The 16,964-nt window shown below is 38.8% G+C and overlaps 1 protein-coding gene across 1 annotated transcript in view; it reads left to right on the top strand.

The window, feature by feature from the left end:
• Positions 1-16,964, top strand: part of PPFIBP2 (PPFIA binding protein 2) — a 198,400-nt gene that overhangs the window by 48,393 nt on the left and 133,043 nt on the right. Inside the window, exon 2 of the mRNA XM_042454773.1 lies at positions 4,829-4,927. Within this exon, the coding sequence (XP_042310707.1) occupies positions 4,864-4,927 (64 nt within the window). The 5' untranslated portion in view covers positions 4,829-4,863. The remainder of the gene's footprint in view (positions 1-4,828; positions 4,928-16,964) is intronic.

Raw genomic sequence — 16,964 nt, 5'->3', positions numbered from 1 at the left:
CCCATATATAATATATATATATATATATATATATCCATGCATTTAATCTTTTTGGGCCTTATGACCATCTTATGTACAGAATTCCATAACTGGGAATCATTCTTCTTCTATTGCATTTACGTCTTTATGATTCAAACAAAAGGTCAATTTATCCATCTCTATCATTTCCAATAGTTTACATATCCAATCATCTATCACTCGCATTTCATGACTTTTCCAATTTTGAGCTATTATCATTCTAGCAGCTGTTATCATATATTAATCAATCATTGGAGGAATTTCAATTTTATGTGTTTAAAATATATATTTCCGGCTTCATTTCAAATTTAATCTGCAACACCTTTGCTATAACTATGGCCTTATGCAGGCCGTCTTTAAAGGCCGGCTTGGGGGTAGAGTCGGGGTGTAGCGTCCACATGATGTATGCCCTGACTGCACCCTCTGGGAGGCATGATGCCACAACCCATTCCACACGGCATGCAGCATCATGGCGCTCCTCTGGACGTCTGCACAATGCAGCACAGAAGGAGCGCCATAAAGCCGTGGAAGCACAGCTATGGCAGCCTTCTCAGGGCGCAAAAAGGCACAATTTTTGTGGCTCATTTTTGCACCCCTCCAAAGCCAGATCAGGGCTGCGACATGTGGTTGCCGTGACCCCGATCTGGCAAAAATGGAGGCACCCCTTAGGGGTGGTCCGCAGAGCTGCTATGCGTATCTGTTTCCAGAACCTTTTGCATTTCAGGCAATGCCACCATACATGAAACCAAGAATCAACCACAGAACACCACTTCCAGCAAACATTTGAGGTATGTTTATAAATTTTTGCAATTTTATTAGGTGTCAAGTGCCATCTCTGTTCTATTTTCCAGTAATTCTCTCTTAGGTTTTGTGACTTAGTAATTTTTAAAAATCTATTTCTGGCATATTTCCAGCTTTCTAAATATAGAGTAACCACAGCCCAATGCCCATTTGATCATCACCTTGGATATTAGTTCCTCTTCTTGATCACGACTCCGTAAAAATTTATATAACTTAGCAACCCTCATACTTTCAAGACTAAATAAAATCTTATCTAAATTTAACTAGTCTTCTTGCAATTCTTCGATCTTTTCATCCATTTTAAATCTCTCTTTTAATTGCATATAAGAACCAATGCATTTTAGGATCAAGTATTGTCAAGTCCTCTATTGATTTCATTTCAAATTTTTTAACTCCTGTTTTCTGCAACAGATCCTTATGTGTAAGCCACATATCCAAAGATTTTCATCTACCTATAAAAAGCCTCTTGTGGTGAAATCCAGAGAAGTATTTTCCTATAGAATCCCTCTAAATTAAGTAGTCTTGTGTTCTCAAGTGTTTTTCACTCTGGGCCTGAACAGAAAGGCCAAGATAAAGCTGCTTTGGGCCACTTTAGAAGTGTGCTGTCTAAATGACACGTGCGTCCTAAGAGGCCAGAAGCCATGCCAAAGCCACGCTCCAATCGAAAGGACTGGAGGACAGCTTTGGCGCAGCTTCTGGCCTCTTAAGATGCATGGATAATTTAAACAGCATACCTTCAAAGTGACCCGAAGCAGCTTTATTTTGGCCTGTCTGTTCTGACTCTCTGTCAGCCAATTTAATACATTCCCTTGGTAATACAGACTCAGGTCAGGCACTCCACCTCCTCCTCCTTCAGTCTGCCTCATCCTAGTTTTCCAATTTGCTCGTGATCTTTTGTTTTTCCAAATATCTTTCTGCCATATTTCCAATGGTTTGTTGCTATTCAAAGTTGGAATACTTTGAAACAAAAAAAATCATTTTGGTCAAGATCTTTATTTTAATAGCTTCAATTCTTCCCAATAAAGATAACTGCAATATACTCCAATTAATTAAATCTTTTCTCATTTCTTTCCATTTGATTTTGTAATTGTTGTTGCATAAATCCATATTTTTTATTTGTTAGCCATATTCATAAATATTTAACTTTATTTTTAATTTGACATTTTGATAAGTTATCGATCTCTTGTATTGCCCTTTTCAATATATTTTTGACTATTAACAATGTCTTCTGTCTATTAATTTTAAAGCCAGATATCTTTCCAATGTCCTCTATGACACTGAACATTATTCTCATTTGAGAGTTGGAGTCTTCCAGGATGATCACAAGATCATCAGCAAAAGCCATCAGTTTGTATTCTTGATCTTTAATCTTTGTGCCAATGATCTCTTCATCATTCCTAATTCTGTTGGTTCATACTTCCAAGACAGTTATAAACAAAAAAGGAGACAGGGTGCAACCTTGTCTGGTCCTTTCCACATTCCAAATGTTTTAGATTTTTCCCCATTCACTATTAATTGCACATTTTGATTTTCATAAATCATAAAGTGACAAAGTTCTCGCCCAGACCCATTCTTGTTAGTATTTTGAACATTCACTTCCAATTAACATTATCAAACACCTTTTCTGCATCCACAAATATTAAGACTAATTTTTTTTATCATTATTCTTGTCATAATGTGTTAAGGTGTTACTCACTATCCTAATGTTATCTTTCATCTGGAGTGTAGGCAGGAACCCAGTTTGATCACCGTTTATATATTCACTCAAAACTTGTTTAAATATTTCTGCCAAAATACTTGCAAAGATCTTAAATGTCTGTACTGAGTAGCAAAATGGGTCTATAATTTGACATTTCTTGAGTGTCCTTACCTTCTTGGGGAATTAAGGCTATATCCACACATTTCCAGGAATCTGGAAGCCCCTTACTTTTAGTTTCATTTAATGTAATTTGCAAGGGAATTTTAATTTCTTCCTGAAATTTTTATGGTACCAGGCAGTAAATCTGTCTGGACCAGGTGCCTTATTTATTTTTCATTTTCTGATCACTTCTGTGACTTCGTCTACTGTAAATGCTACATTCAAATTTTGTTGGTGTTTTTCAGAAATTCTTTTTATTTCTTGCTTATCGAAATAGTCAGTTACTGCTTGAAAAGATACTTCATCCTTTTTATATAAATTAGTGTAATATTTCTGAAAGGCATCCACAATCTTTTCGTGGTTATTATTTCACCTTTATTTTTTAAATTGTCTTTTTCTGTTTTTCTTGTCTTAAGTTATTTGCTATCCATTTTCCTGCCCTATTAGTGTTCTCAAAATGGCTTTGATTTATAAGTTTCATTTTCCTTTCTACTTCATTCATTATTACTTTTATCCAATTGTTTTTAAAGAAATTTCATCTGCTTAGTCAATCTATCCTTAGTCAGTCTATCCAGTCTATCATTTCTGTTTTGCTGATCTCTTTTTCTATCTTTTGAAGATCTCTCTTGGCTTTGTGCTTAAGCTCTGATCCTCCTTGGATCAACATCCCATGTTATCTTCATCGGCGTCTTAGCTGTGATATTTTCCATAAAGTAATTCTTCAATATAGATTTTACTTTTTCTAAAAAGATATTGTTATTTAAAAGAGAATTGTTGAGCCTCCAGTTAAATTGTTTCCTACCCAATTCTAGTGACAAGGTAATTAAATTATGGTCTGAAACAAAACTGGGCAAGATATCAATTTTTATGGTGTTTGACAATAATAACCCAGAAATCAGAAACTTATATATTCTGGCAAGTAGCTTTCACACTGCAGCAATTACGTAAAAAAAGTGAATTCATGAATGAAATCAAAATTAATTTCTAATATTTTCCCCAAAATGCTTGTTTGCTGGTTCATGTTACTTTCTTGTTAGATTTTACATTTATATTTCTGCTTTTAGTAAATCATTTTAATTTGCTTACTGCCTTGAGCTTATTAAAAGAAAGCTGGTATGCAACTGATAGATATGAACGTCTTTATCTCCTTTACAAAAATGATTGCAAGACTAGGTCAAGTATGGAATAGACTTTGCAGTTAGGCTTCTAGGGCCCTGAAAGCTCAGCAGCAGCAGCAGCAGCAGCAGCTGCTGCTGCTGCTGCTTCTTCTTCTTCTTCTTCTTCTTCTTCTTCTTCTTCTTCTTCTTCTTCTTCTTCTTCTTCTTCTTCTAAAAGAATCATTCTCTCTGCTGTACAAGATTTTTTGTGTTTTGACTTGAAAACAGCTACTTGAACCACAGTCTGAAATTAGATGTATTCAAATTTCTGCATCAGTCAGTTTGAAAAAGCTCTTACTACACTGAATGGGTTTTCCCAGCATGTCTAGTGCGTGCACCCTAGAATGGAAATTTGTCTTGCAACATGGATTATTGTGTTGTAATATTAATTAATGTCTGAGGAGCACCAGTATATGCTGTCATAACTGTCCCATCTATATTTCTGCAGTTCTTTCAGGCCTTGCTTAACTGTCCAATTAACAATTTGTAAGCCGCTCTGATAACCTTTTGGCTGAAGAGAAGGGTATAAGTATATAATTATTACTATTATTATTATTATTATTATTATTATTATTATTAGCCACTTTACTGAGTGATACATACTGCGGCTGTAACTAATATGAAATGTGGGTAATCAGGTTCTTAATAGCCTTGTTTCCTTCACAGCACTGGAAGAGTAGAACTACTGATTGCCTAGTACATCCACTTAGGTTGTTATTACTTGTGGTCAAGTTGGCTGCAATGTATGGTTGCCCTAGGAATGAGAAACCTGCCAGAGCCCTGGTCATCAACATGCTTGCAAACTCAGAGCCAGGACTTTCTTTATTGAATAATCCATTTGTGTTCCTCTCTTCCTACTGCCTTTTCCAATTAGACATTGTATTTGTTTCAAAATGTGCCACTCTTTGCTGGTGATCACTTAAACTCATATGGTAAAACTGATGGCAATCTTGCTATGATTTAATAAGTATGAGCTTTCTCTCCTTCCTTTTAGACCAAGAAAACAAACTCTGAGCAAGATAAGAAATCATGACTTCCGATGCTAGCCATATGCTTGAAGCTGCTCTAGAGCAAATGGATGATATCATTGCAGGTATGGTAATTATTTACTTTAAAGCCATTCTAATAGCAGACCTGTCTTCAAATGTCTTGAATAACTGTGTCAAGAAAAGAAATGTTTAAATTTCCCTAACCTACACTCACCTCGTCCCATCCCCATGTTTTTCTGCCTTTTATTTAAAAGCTGTCTTTTATTTAACGGAGAAAGCGAAATTTAATGTTGAGAGATATGTACAACTCTGTATAATATGCAGCATAGCCCTCTGAATACTTGCTTGGTTGTTGGTACATCTGTTGATTAGGTATGTCAGACTGAAAACTGGAGAAGGCTCCTGTGCTTTTAATGGTTGTGCAGAAAAGGGATTCTAACAAGTACTGCTTGTCACATAACCAAGTAACAAGCCATACCTGCTGAAATGTGTTCTTCTATACAACCATTAAGGGTACAGAAGACCTCTTCAGTTTTCAGTCTGGTAACCCTACTGCTGGTGGTATTCTTAAAGAGAGGTTGTAATGGCGTTTTGAAAGAAAGGAAAGGCAGTGTTAATTCAGTTGTGTAATTCAGAAGAAGGCATATAGACTGTCTGGAGTGACTTACTGGAGGGCATTAATATGAAAAAGTGGTTGTCACATTGGGTAGGCTTACAATAACCTGTCTTCAAGAGAACACCTGAACTGCTTTCTTACTTAATATATGGTTGTGTGGTGTAATCTTAAGAAAATGAATGGGGACATAAATTAAAGCAGTCTAAAATTTATAACAGTGTGGTATCTATGCATATCTGCTCTGAGGCAAGGTTTATTAAGTTTAGTAAGATTCACTGACAGGTGAGCATGTAGGAATGCAGCCTAAACCTTTCTTTGACTGCACCTCTAAAATTATAGGCAATTCAAGCTCTCCCATTGCTTGGGGCAAAAAGCAAAGTGCCACAGTCCCTGCTCTCCCCCCCCCCCCCAATTACACAGAAGGACAAGAACCATGCTTCTCTTCTAGCCTCATTAAAAGGAAGATGCCTTGGCATCACTAGTACCTTTCCCATGCCCCAGAAAGGAGATAAGGATGCAGCAATGATGGATACACACCCTTCCTGCCCCCAAGAAGAAGGTAGTGCCATTCTGCCACAAGAAGGAAGAGGGCATAGCTACAACCCCTCTAGAGGCTGGCATTGCTAGAAAGACAACTTTTTCATTTATGGTGGTCTGTGACCGTAATAAAGATGAACTGAACTAACTCTTTGATCAAATAGCTAGCTTTGTGTTGAGGCTTGGTGGAGAGGTGGGAGTAACAATGCTCTCTTGCTCTTCTTGAAGTGGTATTGAAGTCGTACTGGGGTATCGAGCATGGCCACTGCTACTGTGCCCTCTTCTATCCTGGGCAGTGCAGAGTGGGAGGCAGTGTGGTATTCTCTCTGTGGGATGGGAGTGTGAGCAGCAAGGGCCCTATCAAGGCAAGGGGAACTGCTTACTTTAACTCTCTCAGCCACCACTGAGACTGGTAGCAGTTCTTATTCTGTCTAAAATATTGAGTGTAAATAGTAATGAAATCCATGAGATCTAATGGTGCTGTTCAGGAAGACTGAACTTCTCCCACTCTTAGGGACATACAGTATTATCATAGGTCCAAAACACTACGGAGATAATCCATGTGAGACCTCTTTAACTGCCCTGGCTCAGTGCTATGGAATCCTGGAAATTGTAGCTTATTGTGACACCAGAGCTCTTTGACAGAGAAGGCTAAATGTCTCACAAAGCTACAGTTCCCAAAATTTCCTAACATTGAGCCAGAGTAGCTAAAGCTGTCTCAAACTGGATTATTTCTGCAGTGTGTTTGGACCTTAGATTTATAGTGTTGCAGCTCCTCCACACAGACGATAGTGTCTCAAGGGTTTGAAATTTTAATCTAACAAATAATGTTTGGTGAGTTGTAGCCTGGAGTGTGTTGCTCTGTCCATTTGACTGAGAAAAAGTCAATTTCTTTTTTTAAACGAGCACATGTCAGAATGTAGAAATTATGTTCTATGATGGAGAAAACTTAACTACATCTTCAGAGAGATGGGCATCTGAAAGGGAAAGAGGAGAGCCCAGATATTTAAATTGATACTGTTTAGTGTGGTACTTCATGTTTGTCTGTGTGGGAAATTTAATGAGCATAATGTAGAGAACAGAAATTAGGTGTATCATAAAAGGACAATCTGCCTCCCTCTTTTATGGTTAGGCATGTTTCCAGAGCTAGTAGAAATAAAAGCTTTCTTGCTTGCAGTTCTGTACAATTTAAATATGATACGACTGAAGCATATGAGAGTACAACTGTCTGACCAGATCACCAAGTGGAATTGCATTTGATATGATCAAATGTGACAGATAAGTCAGTGTCTCTAGGCTCTTCTGCTTTGTTACAGCTACACTGCTAACTGCTTTGAGAATTAAGGATGCTTCGGTGGTCAACCTTAGTTAGGCTAGCTCAGTTTAAGAAATGCAGGCAAGATTATAATGAGCATGACTAATCTCTTACCTTGCATGCTCGTGTATATATTAGTGCTGTAAGCTTTGCACTTAAACATCCCTATATATACAACTAAAAATGCCTTGGGTATCCCTAATGTGTTGCTCATTTTACACTGAGAGTTGCTACAGAGTCATAGCTATAATTTAGAGATTAAAAGAAAATTATTATTTTTTTCAAATATGTTGATGTTCAAACTATTAGACTGATTTAAGCTGCTTTGGGGCCCAGTCTGGTAGAAAGGTAGGCTTTAAATAAAGTGTTGGATGTATAGATACAGCACTTGAGCAGAGAGACAGGACCACAGAGACCATCTGGAGGTAGGAATAGGTTACAGTATACTACAGTATTGCTGGCTTGGACCTCTATTTTGCCAGTGGAACACTTTTGCCATCACTGCATTTGCAAGTAGGTGCCTAGCAGAGCTGTTTTGAGTGGTCAGAGGTCTATTACATACTAGTCATCAAGTAGAGAATCCAGCCTGCTGTGAACAATTTGTATGACACTTGGCAGATAAAATTGCTCAGACCTGCTCAGATTTGGATGCTGTGGTTGACTCAGTTCTAATGGATGTAACCTTGGCCCCAGCTGTGTTATTGAATACATATCAGTTTATTCAGCCTGAGGATATGTACAAGATCCTTAGAGAAATTAAAGCCATCTTATGTGTACTAGAACCTTGTTTGTACTGGTTCATTAAATAGGCCAGAGGGGGACCAGCTGAGTGGGTGAAGGGGGTAGTCAGTGCCTCTTTATAACAAGGCAGAGTTCCACTTTGCCTAGCGGTTGTTGGGCCTTTTTTGAAAAAGCCATCCCTGGATCTGTCTGTTATGGATAATTAACAGCCAGTGTCAAACATACCAATTTTGGGCCAAGTTATTGCATTGTGTGGTAGCTTCTCAGCTCTAGCAGTTCCTAGATGAACCAGGCTATCTGTATCCATTTCATTCTGGTTTCATGCCTGGTTATGGAACAGAGAAAGCTTTGGTTACCTTGATGGATGATCTACACTGGAAACAGGATGAGGGAGTATGTTCCTGATGCTTCTGCTGGACTTCTTATTGGCTTCAATATGATCAACTATGGCATCTTTCTGGACCACCTCACTGAGAAGGAACTTGAAGATATTGTTTTACAGTGGCCATCCCTTCCTGGAGGGGTGAATTCAGGTGGTGCTGAAGGACATGTCTTTGAGGGGTGAATTCAGGTGGTGCTGAAGGACACGCCATCGGCCTGTGTGGTCCATTGGGGTTCTGTTTTGTCACCACTGGGAGATATTGTCCAGTTTTGGGGTGCAATGCCATGTCCATTGGTAGACAAAACTCTGTTTATTCTGACAGGCTTTTAAAACAAAAAGTTTTTAAAAAAGAGACCAAGGGATTACTTTAAAATGTATTGTTTTAAAATGAACTGGTTTTAATAGCTTTTTTGGTAATTGAATTGTATTCTTTTAACTGTTAGTCTGAATTATTTTAATATTGTGAATAGTTTAATTCTATTTTAATGTGCACATTTTGTATGACTTTAGTAGTATTGTTCTTTATAAATTGTAAATCACCTTGAGTCCCAATATTTGAGAAATTTTGATACAGACAAATAATAATAATAATAATAATAATAATAATAATGGTGGTGTACTGATAAAATGGCTTTGCTAAAGTGTCTTTAAATCCATGTCTCCTGTATAATTTTCCAGAGTACTGTATCATGATGTACTCATTTTATATTTCTCCTTAGGGAAGGGTAACTGACTCTAAAAGGGGCAGAAAGAGCTATTTTAATTTGATAGTGGTGTCCTCGCTTATCTTCTGTCATGGAAATAATAATTTCAGAAGTTTGTTCTCAGTACTTCACTGACAAAGGTTGTTCTACCTCAGTCCACATTATTTTAATTGTAACTGAAAAGAGTCATTAACTTTGAGTCTAGTAACTATACACTAATAGCTGTAATGTCTATGAGACTGTTGAGAGTCTTCATCTGTAATAATTTCTTAGGCTTCCAGAATAGATTTTAATTCTGTCAATAGCACATAGTTCATTTGCATTACTCCTTTTTTTGTGTGTTACTGGACTGTTATAATTTTCCTGTTGTTATTATTTCTATTGTGGTACATGAACTCCATAAAGGGAACAAATTAAGTATCCTTTTTTTCATCTCAGTTGAATAATGTACTAGGAGTTAGTAAATACAGAAATTGTGAAAGGCTGTTCTTACATTTGGAAAACAGCCTTAAATCTGATAAAATAACAGCCCTATTGGTCTTGATGACATTAAAAATGGTCAAATCTAGAAAACAAAAAACAAACAACCCCCCCTCCTCCTCCGTGCAGAGTATCATGAATAGTGCTCCCAGTTTTTTCTCTAGATTCTTCTGTGGCTAGTTCCCAGTGTCTTTTAGTTGTGTTTGCAATTAAGGTTACAGCAAAGCTTCCTTGAACAGTCACTGTTAACAATTCCCTCTTGTGAAGAAGCAAGTGACAATGTACTTGTAGAAATTTTAAGCTATATGTAAGACACCTCACAGCAGGGATGAAAACTTTGGGCCTTCCAGATGTTTTGGTCTACAGCCCTCATAATCTTTTATTATGACCATACTGGCTGAATTGAAATGCTAAATATCAGAAAAACCAAAATGTTCCCATCCTTTTCTCAAAAAACCCCCAAACAAACAAACAAACCACATAAAACAACAACAACAAAAAAATCCTTTGATTCTTTTAACAGTTCTTTTACTGGCTTGTAAATTCATTTTAGTTAGTCTAAACTGAATCTTGTAGGGTAAAAATACTTCATAATTCTACTATATATCATAGAGTTTCAAGTGCTTCTCCCTGTATATACCTGCCCAAGCACTGAGATTTGCAGGAGGAGGCTTCCTTTGTGTTCCACAAGTATGGAGCGATATTCTATGGGAGAGGCCCCTGACTTCTTATTATACTCTTGAGAATGATCAGAGTAGACCAGTCAAAAGCAAGTGAGTAAAAATAAATGGAGAAAGGAGTAAAGGCAACATTGTGGTAGGAATTTATTACAGGCCACCAAACCAAGAACAGGTAATGGATTATGCTTTTCTGAAACAAATCTCAAATAGCTCAAAAATCAAAGTTATTAATCATTGTGAGGGACTTCAGTTACTCTCACATCTGCTGGGAGACTAAGGAGCTTATCGCATGGGCTTGGGGAATGAAAATGACATGGAATGAAAGAGGGCGGGAAGGGAATGGAACGGGGAAAGGATGCATTTTACTGCATGCCAGAATGCAGCCAATGCCGCCAGAAGTCCCTGTTCCATTCCTCAACCTTCCCACAGAGGGCGATTTTCAGGAACTGTTTGGCAGCATTCTGGCATGTGGTAAAATGCGTCCTTTCCCCATTCTGTTCCCTTCCCGCCTCCTTTCGTTCTATGCTGGGCCCATTCTAAAAGCCCCGTGTGATGAGGTCCTAATTCTGCCAAGCATAGGCTCCAACAAATTTCCGATATGCCTTGCAGATAACCGAGGAAGGAACAAGGGGATGAGCAATCTTGGATTTGATCCTAACCAGCAGGGCAGAGTTGATCACTGGAATTAAAATAGTCACTTCTTTAGGGGAAAGTGGCTGTGTAATGCTAGAGTTTGTAGTTAGTGGGATGGTCCAAAGGAGAGTAGAGTCAAACACAGATGTTGAATTTCAGGAAACCTGATTTTTTTATGCTCAGGGAAACACTGGTGGAATCCCATGGCAGGAGATGCTTAAGGAAAAAGATTCTCAGGAAGGAAAATCATAAAGGAGTGGTAAAAAATGCAGCTCCTAACAATCCTGTGGCAGGAGGGGAGGGAGAAAGGGAAAAAAGCCTTTCATGCATCATGCATTTTTATTAGAAAAGCCCAACTCCTTCAACCCTTCCTCATATATTTTTCTCCATATATCTGATCTTCCTTGTCACCCTTCTCTGAACCTGCTCCAACTAGTCTACATCCTCCTTAAAATTATTATTATTATTATGCTTTATTTATATAGCACTGTAGATTGTGAAATAATGCACTACTCCAAATGAAGTCTGAACTGTGCAGAATATAGTGGGACCACTAGTTCCCTTGTCTGAGAAATTTTGGTTCTATTAACACAGGCTAAAATACTATGTCCCTTCATTGCTGCAGCATCACACTGTTGGGACATATTCAATATATCAACAATAATCTTAAGGCCTTATTCACAGGCAGTACTGCTAAGTCAGGTATCCCCTGTCTTATATCTGTTCATTTTGTTTTTACAGCCTAAATTTAGAATTTTGCATTTATCACCGTTGAATGTCATTCTATTAGTTTTAACCCAACATTACAATTTATCAATGTCCTTTTGAATTCCTGTTAGCTATCTTCCCAGTTTTGTATCATCTGAAAAGTTTATAAGGAGTGCCTTTACCCTATCATCTAAGTCATTAATAAAAATGTTGAATAAAGATCATCTGGCCTTGCAGATTTGAACTCATTTAGGTTAACTAGGTGGTTCCTGACTTTTTACTTGTCAATCTTGATTTGAAATTTGGATTCCTTACCTGGCAATCTTCAACATTTTTATTGATGACTTAGATGATGTGGTAGAGGCACTCCTTATAAACTTTTTTTTTAATGGGCATTGATAAATTGTAAAGTTGGGTTAACGTCCCTACATCTTGTGATAATGTCCCTACGTCTTTTTCCAGTCATAAACACATGCCATTGTTTTGTACTGTTATTTTTATCCCAAGTTGCTGGAGCTGCCATATTAGCTATTTTGATTTCTGTCTGGAATAAAAGAAGAAGAAAGAACATTGCCTGCAGAGGAACTCATGATCAAAAGGGATTGTGTACACACAGAGAGGGAAGTGATGTAGAAATTCAAGGAATGATTTAAACCATACCATTTTCTGTTTTTAACCAACTGAGCATAAACATGACACTAAAGATATAAGGATTCTAATTTCTCTCATTTAGTTCTTAATCTGGCTCCATATTTGTATTTATTCATCCAGTAAGACATACAAAACAAGTTACATAAATTAGAAGCAACAAATGAAATGAGTAGTAATGATGAAAGGTAAAACTTCATTTTTCTTCTCCATTCTCTTATTTACATTTCTAAAATATACACACTAAAAATATACACTTCTAAATGTATTATCCTTGGCAAGAACTTCAGTGCAGAAAAATGTCAAATCATGTGCAGAAAGAATGAAAAGGTTAATGAATGGTAAAACATCTCCAAGCATTCTGAATGATAGCAGCTATGCAGTAACATGCTTCAAATCTGATGATACCTTTTTGGAACAAAGGTCCAAAACACACTGCAGAAATAATCCAGTTTGGGACTGCTTTAACTGCCCTGGCTCAGTTCTAGGGAATCATGAGAATTGTAGTTTACTGTGGCACCAGAGCTCTCTATCTGACAGAGAAGGCTAAATGTCTCATAAAACTACGGCGGGTTACATACCGCTGAGAAGCGGCGGTCTGGCTCCACCTCTGCTTGCAGCGTCTGGGAATTGCAGCCTTTAAACCGCACGGCTCCCGAACGCTCCGAGGAAGGAGTGCAGAAATCGCGCTCCTTCCTGGGCCCTGGGAAAACGCGCACTTGCGGCGTCACTTCCGGGGTGCGACGTGAGATGGTGGCGGCCGTGTGGAACGGCCACCGCCATTTGTTACGGACTCAGTCCGTGCTAGGGTTAGGGGCGTCTGGAAGAGACGCCACTTTCTAACCCTAGCACAGACTGAGTCCATCCTAGGGTGCCCGTCTGTAACGGGCCTACAGTTCCTAAAATCCCCTAGCACTGAGCCAGGGCAGTTAAAGTGGTCTCAAACCAGGTTATTTCTGCAGTGTGTTTGGGACCTGAGTCTCATCCATGTTAGCTTGTGTCCCTAAATACAAAGGGCTAAAACTGATTTTAATCCTACCTAGAGCAGGCACAGTGAAATGATGAAACTTATTAACCAACATTTAAAATTAACATAAGTGCTGTTGCTTGAATGTATCCATTCTAGTTAGGGGTCAATCCAATTTTAGTCCCAAAAAGTTTAATTTCATAGAATACAGCTCAAAATAGTGTGTGAAATCTTACACCAAATAAAACTTGTTCATTTTTACAATGCCACAGCAATCTTATTTGCTCTTTTTCATGCATTTTACTCAGCACATGGAATCTGTTTTAGAGAACACCCTCATAGGATATCCTTATGCCATTTCTGTAACATGTAGCAAGAGTTGTTATATGGCTCTTCCAGACTACATAGTGAGTTTCCACACCAGAACTGGACAGACCTGCAGATGGCTACTCTGAGCTGGATGTTCTTCATTAAGTCCAGAAAAATGAAATTATAAGCCATACTAACATTTATTTTATCATGTACAGATGCAAGAGCTGAACAGTGAAGAATGTGGATAAGAGGAAGACCAACTGTTTTGAGATGTGGTGCTGGAGAAGAGTGTTGAGTGTAGAGTGTAGAGAGCCAGAAAGATAAACAAGTGCACTCTTGAGCAGATACAGCCAGAAATTTCCCTGGGAGCCAAGATAATCAAATTTAGCCTGTTGTACTTTGGCCACATTGTGAGAAGGCACAACTCATTAGAAAAGACAATAATGCTAGGAAAGGTGGAGGACAATAGAAAGAGAGGGAGACCATATGCCAGATGGATATAGGCTGTATTGAGAGGGAGTGACTGGCCCATTTTGTTCTGTAAATATAAGTCTGAATTTAAAACATTTTATTTTTGATAGAGCAATTAGAGCAGCAGAAGAAACAACGATACTAACAGTTGCACTTTTCAGCTGAGTGGTTAGTACTCAGTCACTGACAGTACACACTTTGGAGTTTATCAGACAAGGGAAATTGGAAGTATAATCCAATGGCAATCTGAACGCAATCATGGGGTTTAACATTATTGCGTGATAGATTACCACATGCAATTTCAGGCAATGGGAAGTCAGTCCGAATGCAATCATGGGGTTTCACATTATTGCATGATAGACTACCACACACAATTTCGGGCAATGGCAAGCTATTTTTGGGCAATGGGAAGTCAGTTCGAACGCAATTTGAATTCACGTAAATTTGCCGAACTAGCAAATTCACTTGAATGAGTTCTGGCCCCACTTTCTTTTCATTTGAAATTATGAGATATTCCTCCCGTGGGATAAACTCTTTTGTGTAAGATGGTGCACTTACCTATTTTTCTCTACAGTTGTATTTCATTGCATGTCACAACTGTCTTTGGCACATAGAATCACAGAGTTGGAAGAGATCACAAAGGTTATCTAGTCCAACCCCCTGCTATGCAGAACCCATAATCAAAGCACTTCCTGACAGATGGCCATCCAGCCTCTTGTTTAAAAACCTTCAAAAAAAGGGACTCCACCACTTTCCAAGGGCGTGTGTTCCACTGTCAAACAGTACTTACTGTCAGGAAGTTCTTCCTAATGTTTAGAATCATAGAATAATAGAATCGTAGAGTTGGAAGAGACCACAAGGGTCATCCAGTCCAACCCCCCTGCCATGCAGGAACTCTCAATCAAAGCATCTCCGACAAATGGCCATCAAGCCTCTGTTTAAAGACCTCCAGGGAAGGAGATTCCACTACATTCCGAGGGAGTGTGGTTCACTGTCTAACAGCCCTTACTGTCAGGAAGTTCCTCCTAATGTTGAGGTGGAATCTCTTTTCTTTTAGCTTGCATCCATTGTTCCATGTCCTATTCTCTGGAGTACCATCCAATTCTTTCAACCACCCCCAGTCATTACAAACATGCTTGAAAAACTCCTTCCCTGTCCGTATCTGTACTTATAGAATTATAGAATCATAAAGTTGGAAGACATTGCACGGGCCATCCAGTCCAACCCCCGCCATACAGGAAATCCAAATCAAAGCATCCCCAACAGATGGCCATCTAGCCTCTGCTTAAAGACCTCCAAAGAAGGAGACTCCACCATACTCCGACGGAGTGTGTTCCACTGTCGAACAGCCCTTACTGTCAGGAAGTTCTTCCTAATGTTGAGGTGAAATCTCTTTTCCTGTAGCTTGCATCCATTGTTCTGGGTCCTGTTCTCTGGAGCAGCAGAAAAGAACCTTGCTCCCTCCTCAATATGACATCCTTTCAAATATTTAAACAGGGCTTTCATATCACCTCTTAACCATCTCTTCTCCAAGCTAAACATCCCCAGCTCCCTGAGTCATTCCTCATAGGACATGGTTTCCAGACCTTTCACCATTTTAGTCGCCCTCCTTTGGACACGCTCCACTTTCTCCACATCCTTTTTAAATTGTGGTGCCCAGAACTGGACACAATATTCCAGGTGGGGCCTGACCAAAGCAGAATACAGTGGTACTATTACTTCTCTTGATCTAGACACTATACTTTTATTGATGCAGCCTAAAATTGCATTGGCCTTTTTAGCTGCCGCATCGCACTGTTCGCTCATGTTCAACTTGTAGTCTACTTGAACTCCCAGATCCCTTTCACATGTAGTTTCATTCAGCCAGGTGTCCCCCATCCTATATCTGTGCATTTTATTTTTCTGCCCTAAGTGCAGTACCTTACATTTTTCCGTGTTGAATTTCATTTTGTTAGCTTTGGCCCAGCTTTCTAGTTTATTCAGGTCATTTTGAATGTTGATCCTGTCCTTTGGGGTATTAGCTATTCCTCCTAATTTGGTGTCATCTGCAAATTTGATAAGTATGCTCCCAATTCTGTCATCCAGGTCATTGATAAAGATGTTGAATAACACTGGGCCCCGGACAGAGCCCTGTGGGACCCCACTGGTCACTTCTCTCCAGGATGAAAAGGTGCTATTGTTGAGCACCCTTTGGGTTCGGCCGGTCAACCATTTACAAATCCATGTAACAGTTACCTTGTCTAGCCCACCTTTTACAAGCTTGTTTGCAAGAATGTAATGGGAAACCTCGTCAAAGGCCTTACTGAAATCAAGATACTGTATACTATATCTACAGCATTCCCTTCATCTACCAAGCTTGTAATTTTATCAAAGAAAGAGATTAGATTTGTCTGGCATGACTTGTTTCTCTGTAACCCATGTTGACTTTTTGTGATTATGGCATTGCTTTCTAGATGTTCACAGACTCTCTCTTTAATGATCTGCTCTAGAATCTTTCCTGGTATAGACGTCAGACTAACTGGACAATAATTGTTGGGATCCTCTTTTTTCCCTTTTGAAGATGGGGACAACATTTGCCCTCCTCCAGTCTGCTGGGACTTCTCCTGTTTTCCAGGAGTTTTCAAATATGATTGCCAATGGCTCCGATATTACATTTCCCAGTTCTTTTAGTACCCTTGGATGTAGTTCATCTGGTCCTGGAGACTTAAATTCATTTAGATTAACAAGAGATTCCTCTACTATCTCTTTACTTATTCGATACTGAAATTCCCCTAATCTGTCCTCTGCTCCATTATCCTCATACTGTACTTTCAAATACAGTGGTACCCCGGGATACGAATGCGCCGGGTTACGAATTTTTCGGGATACGAAAAAATCCCATAGGGATTTATTGCTTCGGCTTACGAAGGTTTCTTCGGGTTACGAAAAAAACCGCGGCGCTATTTTC

This window comes from Sceloporus undulatus, chromosome 1 (assembly GCF_019175285.1).
Source record: "Sceloporus undulatus isolate JIND9_A2432 ecotype Alabama chromosome 1, SceUnd_v1.1, whole genome shotgun sequence".
In the NCBI taxonomy this organism is placed as follows: Eukaryota; Metazoa; Chordata; class Lepidosauria; order Squamata; family Phrynosomatidae; genus Sceloporus; species Sceloporus undulatus.
The sequence above is the reverse complement of the archived record's forward strand: the minus strand, read 5'-3'. Positions and strand labels throughout refer to the sequence as shown.